Source organism: Littorina saxatilis, linkage group LG9, assembly GCF_037325665.1.
Source record: "Littorina saxatilis isolate snail1 linkage group LG9, US_GU_Lsax_2.0, whole genome shotgun sequence".
Lineage (NCBI taxonomy): Eukaryota > Metazoa > Mollusca > Gastropoda > Littorinimorpha > Littorinidae > Littorina > Littorina saxatilis.
The window spans coordinates 43,549,828-43,561,700 of NC_090253.1; the positions used below are offsets into that span (position 1 = coordinate 43,549,828).

The following is an 11,873-nucleotide window of genomic DNA, read 5'->3' on the forward strand; positions in this document are numbered from 1 at the left end:
CTATTCTGATGAACACGTGGGGGAATTCGGGGGCTGTGATTGGATGGACTCTTCCGATCATCAAAGCATAATGCAACGGAAGTCGGCCATTTTTCTCAATATCCAAAAGCATATTGTCAATAACAAAGACGCATGGTTCCGGTTTCTTCCACGTGTATAAAGTACACACATACCTCACCAGGTTTGTTTCTGTGACAAGTCGACATACGATGCCATTTGCTTTGTGTGTGTTTTTGTTGTTGCTTACTGTACATGACATACATTACGTGTAAAATCCATTTCTTTAACAGGCAACAAACCTTGCAAATTTCCAGAAGCTGCAATCTGAAGCGACCTATCTCTGATTCTAGCAGACGATCTCTCCAATGTTTAACACAAAATCAGCAAACTCTCCTGTCACATAGAACGTCCATTGTATAGTGCAATGTTGAAATGAAGTTACCGGTCTGAAACATTTAGTCGTTTCTTCTGAAACAATCCTTGTTCTCTTATCATCTACAGATTTACCGCAGTCTTCACCACGCGAATTCCCAACATAAGTCACAGGGGCCAATCAGTTGATTTTATGGGGGGGGGGGGTTTCCAAAAGTATATTGTGAAGATATGGGTGTGAAGGCGCGAAGAGCCGAGCTTGCTAGGGGGGTCCGGGGGCATGCCCCCCCGGAAAATTTTGAAAAAAAGGATGCAAAATGGTGCAATCTGGTGCATTCTGAGGATGATCATTACCAGTTTCAGGCAGCAGATTTTGTCACTGATTAATACCCCAAAAATTAAAACTCAACCCAAAAAAACACACAAAAATATTTTTATTTTTGGGCTGGGGGGGGGGGGGGTTCCGGAAACCCCAGAATCCCCCCCCCCCCCCCCTCGTCCGCCCCTGAGTCAGTCTTTCGAACATACAATATACGTAGGCAAGCATGATACGTCATGACGTCATATGATTCCTAGCATATTGACGTAATGCTAAACATCCGGTTATCTCGAGTTTTCTCCGTAATACATGTCCGTGGGTTTTTCAATGTTCGGTTATTTCCGTGGCTTCATGCGGAAAGGGAACCGTCGTCTGCAATCAACGACATGGACCATTCTGGTACTTGTTGCTGCCAAAAACATGATTTTAACACAGAATTTAATGTCAGAATAGCTATATAAACGCTATTGTGTTTTCATCGTAGCAATAGGGTCCGATATTTAGACTCGAACAAGTATAATGCGACTCGTCTTCGACTCGTCGGCATTATATACTTGTCTCGTCTAAATATCGGGCCCTATTGCTACGCTGAAAACACAATAACTGTTAATATTGCCTTCATAGAAAAGAGAAATTACCTGGCCTCCTTACAATAGCCAAAGATGTTGAGTGGAGCCTCTGGGTCCAGTAAGATCACACATTTTTGCTTGGGAATATGATCCATTTAGATCACACCTTAACTGCTTGTGAGTATGATTCTTTGTAACATAAAAGGAACAGATTGCCTGGACGTCCTACAATAGCCACAGTTCCTGAGTGGACATTTTGGGCCCAGTAAGATCACACCATAGTGCTTGGGAATATGATTCTGTGTAACATAAATAGAATAGATTGCCTGAATACCCTACAATATCCACGGCCACAATTGCTGAGTGTATATTGTTAGTCCATTAAAATCCCACCTTAACCTTCGCCGTAGGTCACTAAAAACATTCTTTGCAGCACGTCGTGAGTACTTATGTAACCATACTTCTCAAAGAAGGAAAAACATGCACGGGTAAACAAAACAAAAACAAGGCACAACCACAACTCACACAAACGTAGACACACACACACACACACACACACACACACACACACACACACACACACACACACACACACACACACACACACACACACACACACACGCACACACACACACACACACACACACGATACAAAAAAAACAAACAAGTCGCGTAAGGCGAAAATACAATATTTAGTCAAGTAGCTGTCGAACTCACAGAATGAAACTGAACGCAATGCCATTTTACTCGTAGCATCGTCAGGCCACCGCTCATGGCAAAGGCAGTGAAATTGACAAGAAGAGCGGGGTAGTAGTTGCGCTAAGAAGGATAGCACGCTTTTTTGTACCTCTCTTTGTTTTAACTTTCTGAGCGTGTTTTTAATCCAAACATATCATATCTATATGTTTTTGGAATCAGGAACCGACAAGGAATAAGATGAAAGTGTTTTTAAATTGATTTGGACAATTTAATTTTGATCATAATTTTTATATATTTAATTTTCAGAGCTTGTTTTTAATCCGAATATAACATATTTATATGTTTTTGGAATCAGCAAATGATGGAGAATAAGATAAACGTAAATTTGGATCGTTTTATAAATTTTTATTTTTTTTTTACAATTTTCCGATTTTTAATGACCAAAGTCATTAATTCATTTTTAAGCCACCAAGCTGAAATGCAATACCGAACCCCGGGCTTCGTCGAAGATTACTTGACCAAACTTTGAACCAATTTGGTTGAAAAATATGGGCGTGACAGTGCCGCCTCAACTTTCACGAAAAGCCGGATATGACGTCATCAAAGACATTTATCAAAAAAATGAAAAAAACGTTCGGGGATTTCATACCCAGGAACTCTCATGTCAAATTTCATAAAGATCGGTCTAGTAGTTTAGTCTGAATCGCTCTACACACACACACAGACAGACAGACAGACGCACATACACCACGACCCTCGTTTCGATTCCCCCTCGATGTTAAAATATTTAGTCAAAACTTGACTAAATATAAAAAGGATGTAGAAGAAAAAATTACCCGCGGTTCTCAAACTCCCGCTCGAGTTCGCTGCTTGTTCCTTGAGCCATCTTGAAATAGATCAGAACTCTTCTCAGAAAGAGAACCAGAAAGTCACATTACACTGTTAGAAATATGGTTACATAAGTACTCACGACGTGCTGCGAAGATAGTCGATGTTTGACCTTTGTTTATTTAATTACCTGTCAATCAATTTTAATGCGGGTTTAGGAGATAATAGATTTTTAGATGTTTGAGGCATTTCCAAAAGCTCATTATAGAATTCCACCTAGTTTTCGAGATATTCGCAATTAAAGTCCGGACTGTTACTAAAGTACTCACGACCTACGGCGAAGGTTAATGCGTGGGACATGATTCTTTATAACATACAAGGAATATATTGCGCACATAGAAGGAATATATTGCCTGCCTCCTTACAAAAGCCAACATTGCAGAGTGGAAATTCTGGGCCCAGTAAAAACACACCTTATTGCTTGCGAATATGATTCTTTGTAACTTGAAAGAAATATATTGCCTACGTAGAAGGAATATATTGTCTAGCCACCTTAAAATAGCCACAGTGGCTGAATGGAAATTAGGGGTACAGTAAGATCACACATTATAGCTTGGTAATATGATCCATTAAGATCACACCTTACTGCTTGTAAATATGATTCTTTGTAACATAAAAGAAACAGATTGCCTGGACGTCCTACAATAGCCACAGTTCCTGAGTCGACATTTTGGGGCTCATTAAGAACACTCCATATTGCTTACGAATATGAGTGTTTGTAACTTGAAAGGAATACATTGCATGGACGCCCTAAAATAACAACAGTTTGCTAAGTGAACTTTTTTGGTTCATTAAGATCACACCTTACTGCTTGGGACCATGATTCTTTGTAACATTAAAGGAATAGATTGTATGGACGCCCTAAAATAGCCACAGTTGCTGATTGGGAATTGTTTGTCCATTAAGATCACACCTTACTGTTTGTGAATATGAATCTTTGTAACATAAAAGGAGTAGATTTCCTGGCCGCCATTTAATAGCCACAGTTGCTGGAACCTCTGGGCCCATTAAGACCACACCATATTGCTTGCGAATATGATTTTTTGTAGCTTGAATTAAATACATTGCATGGACACCCTAACATTGCCAAATTTGCTGTGTGGGAATAGCTGGTTCATTAAAATCACACCTTTCTGCTTGGGATCATGATTCTTTAGAACATAAAAAGAATATATTTCCTTCATGGACGCCCTAAGATAGCCACGGTTGCTGAGTTGCTATTGTTTGTCCGTTTAGATCACGTCCTACAGCTTGGGAACGTGATTCTGTGTTACACGAAAGGAATACTATTGCCTAGCCGCCTTTAAATAGCCACAGCTGCTAAGTTGGCTTTTTGAAGATGTATATATCTTGAAAGGAAAACTGAGTGCACAAGTAGGTAGTCTACCGGAGCCTTCTGTGTTGTACCCTGTGCCACTGCCGGAGCCTTCTGTGTTGTACCCTGTGCCACTGCCGGAGCCTTCTGTGTTATACCCTGTGCCACTGCCGGAGCCTTCTGTGTTATACCCTGTGCCACTGCCGGAGCCTTCTGTGTTCTACCCTGTGCCACTCCCGGAGCCTTCTGTGTTATACCCTGTGCCACTGCCGGAGCCTTCTGTGTTCTACCCTGTGCCACTGCCGGAGCCTTCTGTGTTATACCCTGTGCCACTGCCAGAGCCTTCTGTGTTATACCCTGTGCCACTGCCGGAGCCTCCTGTGTTCTACCCTGTGCCACTGCTGGAGCCTTCTGTGTTATACCCTGTGCCACTGCCAGAGCCTTCTGTGTTATACCCTGTGCCACTGCCAGAGCCTTCTGTGTTATACCCTGTGCCACTGCCAGAGCCTTCTGTGTTATACCCTGTGCCACTGCCAGAGCCTTCTGTGTTATACCCTGTGCCACTGCCAGAGCCTTCTGTGTTATACCCTGTGCCACTGCCAGAGCCTTCTGTGTTATACCCTGTGCCACTGCCAGAGCCTTCTGTGTTCTACCTTGTGCCACTGCCGGAGCCTTCTGTGTTATACCCTGTGCCACTGCCGGAGCCTTCCTGTGTTATACCCTGTGCCACTGCCGGAGCCTGCCTGTCCTCCTTGGATGTAGACTTCGGATCCTCCTGTGTTGAGCCCTGTGCCACGTACTGCACCTCTCTCACCTTGGATTCTCTAAGCAGCTGACCAAGCAGCATTGGAAATGCCAATCACAGACAAACGCACTAAGATTTTGGATTTCATAGTTCTCACAAAATCCAATACATCAAGCACCTGTTGCAAAGTGAATGGGACGGATGCCAAGAAAACACACTTAAAAAAATCAACCTTTAACTGTCCGACAGCTTGCCTCAATGGAAGAGAAGAAGCAGTTCTATGTCGTCTTCACGTTGGTCACAGCAACGTCACACATTTACACCTGTTGAAAGGGTTAAGACAATCTGTAACGACCCGTACCATCCCCGGGGGACGTTCTTGTTCGCGTTTCCAGGCGGCCAAAGATAAATGGAATCAAAAGATCCTTACTTCATTCACCTTGCTTGAACTCTGTGTGAATAGCAGATCGAAGGCTTGTTCAAAGTTCGTAATATACAGCGTGGGGAGCCATGATGTTCTAGTGAGCCGCTGAATCTTCACGTTAACACGCCGCAAGGCTAGGCAAGGCAAAATGTATTTAAAAAAATACCAATTACCTAGGGTTACATGAATTAGGTACATTACAACAACAAAAACAAACAAACAATAATAACGAGACACAACACTTCATAATTTTCAAACATAAATAAATGGAATTAAGCTAAAAGTAAGTGACTGTTCCAAAAACGTGTAAACAGGACGGACTATATCATAGAACAAGTTGAAAAGTAATCAGAACTATTTTATAGTGTACGTACATGTATATAATATAATACACTAAATTCAATAACACTCACCATTTCAATGACTCGGTCTGCATGATAGGAATGAACAGTTAACAACTGTTGGTAGGGTCTTGAAAGTCTCGTCAATGTACACGGTTGTGCAGCCTCCAAGTTCCCTCAACTGCTGATCTGTAGCAAAAATCAGGAATTGCCAGTTGTTTTCCTGCGTCAGAAGAAATCTGCTCTGTTTTTGAGTTGTTTCCCACACCCCCTTGGATCTGAACGTAGTTGAAGTTGGTTGGAACGTGTGGCAGTTGAGTCATTCAGGTGCTGTTGAGTGTGTGAGGACATACAAGACATTCGTGACAAACACTACAGCGCAGAAACTCTGAAAGTATTATTTCGGGATGTCCGCCCGGACAAGAGTTTTAACCTTTTTAAAAAATTTTTTTTTTTTACAAGAGATCAAGGTTTTTAACCAGATATGAAGGGGTAAACAATTGAATAGACATGGGCATTTTAGAACCTGTTTAATGAGATAGACGTATACGAAACTAGTCTTAAAGGTCCTCGTCTACATTATCTCACAGAAATTGACATTTTACAGCTAAAATGCTGAGTCTAGTCACTAACACTTTCAAAACAACACCTCCCTCCGATCAGAAAGGACGGAGCCAGGGTAGCCGTTTGAAAATTCATTGTAGTATTTCAGCATAGTAGTAGGATATCCTTATTTGGAACATAATGTAAACCGGAAGTTTTCAAAGTGCTCAACCACCCAGAATTCCTAGCGGTGAGCAGCCGCTTCCTCGACGAAAGTTCTCTGGTAAGTTCTTTTATCAATTATGCAATACATTCTTGTCGTATAAGACTTTTAAGTGGCTGCAAACAAGGCTTCATAATGCAACAAAACAGTTTCAAGCAATGTGTTTGCTCTGTTCACGTACTGTGTTCGTCATTCGTAGATATTAAATCTTAGCCGAGTTGACGCATTTCAGGGAACCTCTCAAAAGTCTGTTTGACGCCTACAGCATTAGACCGCAGCCACCGCGTCGGGAAAAAACCGACAGGAAGCGAAAGCTACAGCCGCCCCATAATTGTTAAGTTTACCTCGTACCGCCACAAGGAAGCGATCATGAGGGCGAGGAAGGCTCTTAAGGACGTCGACGCATCTAAAATCGTCCCCAGTAACTTTCAATGAGCATCATAGTGTTTTTGCCACTTGCCGGTTGAATTTGGCGCCTAATTCCAACTTCGCTGCATCTCAGGGTTGTTTCTGGTCCCCCAAATGTACACATTCAGACATATGCCGCCCTGATCGATCACAATTTTGCTTTTTACGTAACTGGCGCAAGATAGCAGACATCTTTGGACCGTAAATGACTCTTTGTGCATGCGCCGCTAATAATTTGATTGGTCGATATTTTTAGGCAAAGCACATGGTCTCAGAAAACAGAAAACAAAACATTGGAAAAAATAAAAACTTTTTTTACATATATTTTTTTTTCTATAACTTTTTTTCCCCATGGTTCATTCATCATCTGACATAACTTTTTAGCGAAATCTAACCATAAGATTATTGAAAAAAATCAAAAATGTAGACTACCATGTAAAATGAGAAATAAACAAACTTGTATTGGTCCCGGATGGCCTGATAGGTTGTAGGGGCGATACAAAAAACATTATTCCCCTCACTGCTTCTTTCCATATTTAAACTGGAGGGGGTGTTTATGTTTTGGTAAACACCTAGCAATCAAAATGTGACCACCTAGCAACAAGCCCGAATTCTCAATAGTTCATGGGTTGAGAAGCTACACTTTGAAGCTCGCATTTTTAATGATCCGCTTACTTCGACAATTATCTTTCATATTCACTCAGACTCGGCATGCAACCTCTACATAACCAACCAACCTGTTTAGTGTTGATCTCACCGTGTGAAAGGCTGGGACGTCAGCTTGCGCACCCCCCGCGGGTTAGGGGGAAGAATTTACTCGATGCTCTCCAGCATGTCGTGAGAGGCGACTAACGGATTCTGTTTCTCCTTTTACCCTTGTTAAGTGTTTCTTGTATAGAATATAGTCAATTTTTGTAAAGATTTTAGTCAAGCAGTATGTAAGAAATATTAAGTCCTTTGTACTGGAAACTTGCATTCTCCCAGTAAGGTAATATATTGTACTACGTTGCAAGCCCCTGGAGCAAATTTTTGATTAGTACTTTTGTGAACAAGAAACAATTGACAAGTGGCTCTATCCCATCTCCCTCCTTTCCCCGTCGCGATAATTATAACCTTGAATGGTTGAAAACGACGTTAAACACCAAATAAAGAAAGAAAGAAAGAAAGTCAGCTTGCGCCTCTTGCATCAGCTTAAACCACTTCACGGGCGAAGACAACTCGAATAAGAAGTGTTGGATCTCCTGGTTTCCAGAGCCGTATTTTATTCAGGATCCTGGATACCTGAGTAATCAAGGTACCCGTCCTCCTCCCGATGGATGCAGTTTTTAATACAGAATGTTGATATAGTCATGGCAAAGCGTATGCTTCAAAATGGAGGAAACATTCATATGTTTATGTTTGCTTTCTGCTTTTCTCTTTTTTTTCTCTCAATGTTAATACCCGTGTAAATATGTGATTAGAGTAGACTAACTGCATGTATGTGTACTCTGTGTCTGTCTGTATGTCTGTCTGTTTCTCTCTCTCGCTCTCTCTCTCTTTAAACCTTTAAATGTATGTTTTTTTTGCTTTCTGTTTTTTTCTCTCTTTTCACATTTAGTCAAGTTTTGACTAAATGTTTTAACATAGAGGGGGAATCGAAACGAGGGTGGTGGTTTGTGTGTGTGTGTGTGTGTGTATGTGTGTGTGTCAGTGTATGTGTATATTTGTGTGTGTGTGTGTGGGTGTGTGTGTGTGTTTGTGTGTAAGTGTGTATGTATGTGTGTGTAGAGCGATTCAGAGAAAACTACTGGACCGATTTTCCTGAAACTTTACATGAGAGTTCCTGTGTATGATATTCCCACATTTTTTATCTATTTTTGGGGGGATAAATGTCTTTGATTCGATCCTAACTGTATTATCGGTTGGTTAGTGATTGTGTAGCTGTGTGTGTTCAGCATATAATTTTCATTCACAAACTTGAGAATTAGGCAGAGTGTTTTTCAACTTTTATTTGTCTTTTACAATTTATTAACAAGACTTAAAAGCTTCGAAGCAGTTGCCGGGTCAGTCGGCCTTGTGTCTGCAACAAGTAAGCAAGAAAAGTTCTTGAAAATCAGAAATCAGACACACACACACACACACACACACACACACACACACACACACACACACACACATACAAACACACCTACACACACATACACACACATACAAACACACCTACATACACATGAACGCACGCGCACACACACACACACACACACACACACACACACACACACACACACACCTACACACACATACACACACACACACTCACTCACAAACACACACACACACACATAGACATACACACACACACACCGTCACACACATACACACACACACACACATACACACACACACAGATGCCGATGGAAACCTAAGATTTCTGGAAAAAGCAACTAAAACATATCACGTGCAAGGTCAAATAACCTGGAACCGTCTCTTACAAATACAGATATTATTCTTTGGAAATGTCGTAGTTTGCTTCTTGACAATGAGCCGTCTAGTTTAGCCCAGAAGGATTAGAACAACAAGCTTTGCACAACACAATTACAGTTTACCCCAAAAAAACTTTGAAAACAAAGTTTTTAGCTACCAAGCTGAAATGCAATCCCACAGTCCGAATCGAACCAAAGACTACTTAGTAAACATTTCGAAGAAATAGGTTTAAAAACACAAGCGCCACATTTCCGCCTCAAATTTTGTTTACATGCAAAAATAACGTGATCAAAAAGCGCTATCAAGAGATGCAAAACAAAACAAAAACGCCGCAAGCAAACCTCGGAAATATTTCTGTCGGGTTCAGATGTTTTGAAAGAGCTGGCACATACTCTTGCTTTAAGTAGGGCAAACTTTCCAACGTGGCATTATGTATCAGTTACTAGCTAGGCGTGTGCAAAGCTTGCCTCACTTCTTCTTCTTCTATGTTCATGGGCTTAGACTCCCACGTTCACTCATGTTTTTAGCACGAGTTGATTTTTACGTGTTTGACCGTTTTTACCCCGCCATTCAGGCAGCATACGCCGATTTAGGGGAGGGGGGGGGGGGGGGGGCATGCTGGGTATTTTCGTGTTTCCATAACCCATCGAATTCTGACATGGATTGCACTTTCCGTGCGCACTTGGTCTTGTGCTTGCGTGTACACACGAAGGGGGATAAGGCACTAGCAGGTCCGCGCATTAGTTGACCTGGGAGATCGGAAAAATCTCCACTCTTAACCCACCAGGCGGCAGCGACCGGGATTCGAATTCACGACCTCCCGATTAGGAGGCCGACGTCTTACCACCACGCCACTGCGCCCGTCGCTTGCCTCACTAAAAGCAAGAGTATATTCATCTTTCCCAACCCGGAGTTCGTCTATTTTTGTAAGATATAATTTGACAGTTAACGAGCACTTCTTATCACACACACACACACACACACACACACACACACACACACACACACACACACACACACACACACACACACACACACACAACCCCACCCCCCCCCCCACACACACAGAAACACACATACAAACACACACACACAAACTCACACACACAAATACATACACACACATACACACACATACACACACACACACACAAACACACACGCACACACACACACACACACACACACACACACACACACACACGTTGACAGACTTAAAGGTCCTTTTCACCCTTTAAACACGCACACACACACAATCGAAAACAAAGGTCCCTTCCACCCTCGTTAAATTATTCAGTCAAGTGATGATTAAATGTAACAACAAGGCCAGACTATTAATTGAAAACAGAAAGTATTGAACGCATGCTTACAGTCTAGCCGAAGCGACCCAAGAGTCCACGGAGGCTGCTGTATCTGGATAATACAGAAGAGCTTCTGCCACTGGCCAACCTAGCTGCTGCCAGTCTCCTGAGGGCGCTACCTCCTGTGCCATACTGTGCGCCAATGGCAAATCTGGCCAGGCCTCCAAAGGCGGAACCTCCTGTGCCACCGGCCAAGCCTCCGAAACCTGTGCCATACCCTCTGCCATACCCTGTGCCATAGCCGTTGCCTGCCTGTCCCCCTGGGTTAGAGCCTCCGTTTCCCGTGCCGTACCCTGTGCCATAGCCGCTGCCTGCCTGTCCTCCTGGGTTAGAGCCTCCGGTTCCTGTGCCATACCCTGTGCCATAGCCGCTGCCTGCCTGTCCTCCTGGGTTAGAGCCGCCGGTTCCTGTGTTATATGCTGGATCATACCCTCCGTTATTCGCTGCGCCGCTGCCGTAGCCTGGCTGTCCTCCTTGGTAAGAGCCGCCGGTTCCTGTGTTATATGCTGGATCATACCCTCCGTTATTCGCTGCGCCGCTGCCGTAGCCTGGCTGTCCTCCTTGGTAAGAGCCGCCGGTTCCTGTGTTATATGCTGGATCATACCCTCCGTTATTCGCTGCGCCGCTGCCGTAACCTGGCTGTCCTCCTTGGTAAGAGCCGCCGGTTCCTGTGTTATATGCTGGATCATACCCTCCGTTATTCGCTGCGCCGCTGCCGTAGCCTGGCTGTCCTCCTTGGTAAGAGCCGCCGGTTCCTGTGTTATATGCTGGATCATACCCTCCGTTATTCGCTGCGCCGCTGCCGTAGTCTGGCTGTCCTCCTTGGTAAGAGCCTCCGGTTCCTGTGTTATATGCTGGATCATATGGTGCGTTATACTCCATGCCAGAGCTGTAGTCCTGAGTCAAGGCTGGAACCAGGGCCACCAGGAAAACCAGGACAGAAGCGACTTTCAGCATGATGGTTGTTCAACCTAAAGCAAAGTGAAAGTGATGGAAACAACAACACCAAATTGGAAGAAAAACACACAGTTGTATCAGATTCGTTTCCATACATTGCCTCACTGAATAATTTCACAACGTCAGTATAGATGGATCAGTGTTTCCGATAAAAAGCTGAGACAATAACGAAACTTTTCATCATTTTCAGTTTTTATTCATAACCAGATGGGTAATGAATAACGCAGTTCCCCATGTAAGAAATCG

General features: G+C 43.1%; 2 protein-coding genes across 2 annotated transcripts; one reads left to right on the forward strand and one right to left on the reverse strand.

Moving 5' to 3' along the window:
* Positions 1 to 1,353: 1,353 nt before the first annotated feature.
* LOC138977209 (uncharacterized) lies at positions 1,354 to 4,998 on the forward strand. Its single transcript, XM_070350114.1, has 2 exons — positions 1,354 to 1,378; positions 4,205 to 4,998. Exons 1-2 carry the CDS (start codon positions 1,354 to 1,356, stop codon positions 4,996 to 4,998), a joined length of 819 nt encoding a protein of 272 aa, XP_070206215.1.
* Positions 4,999 to 10,682: 5,684 nt separating this feature from the next.
* LOC138977210 (uncharacterized) lies at positions 10,683 to 11,627 on the reverse strand. The gene has a single exon (XM_070350115.1). It carries the CDS (start codon positions 11,625 to 11,627, stop codon positions 10,683 to 10,685), a length of 945 nt encoding a protein of 314 aa, XP_070206216.1.
* Between the last annotated feature and the right edge of the window lie 246 nt (positions 11,628 to 11,873).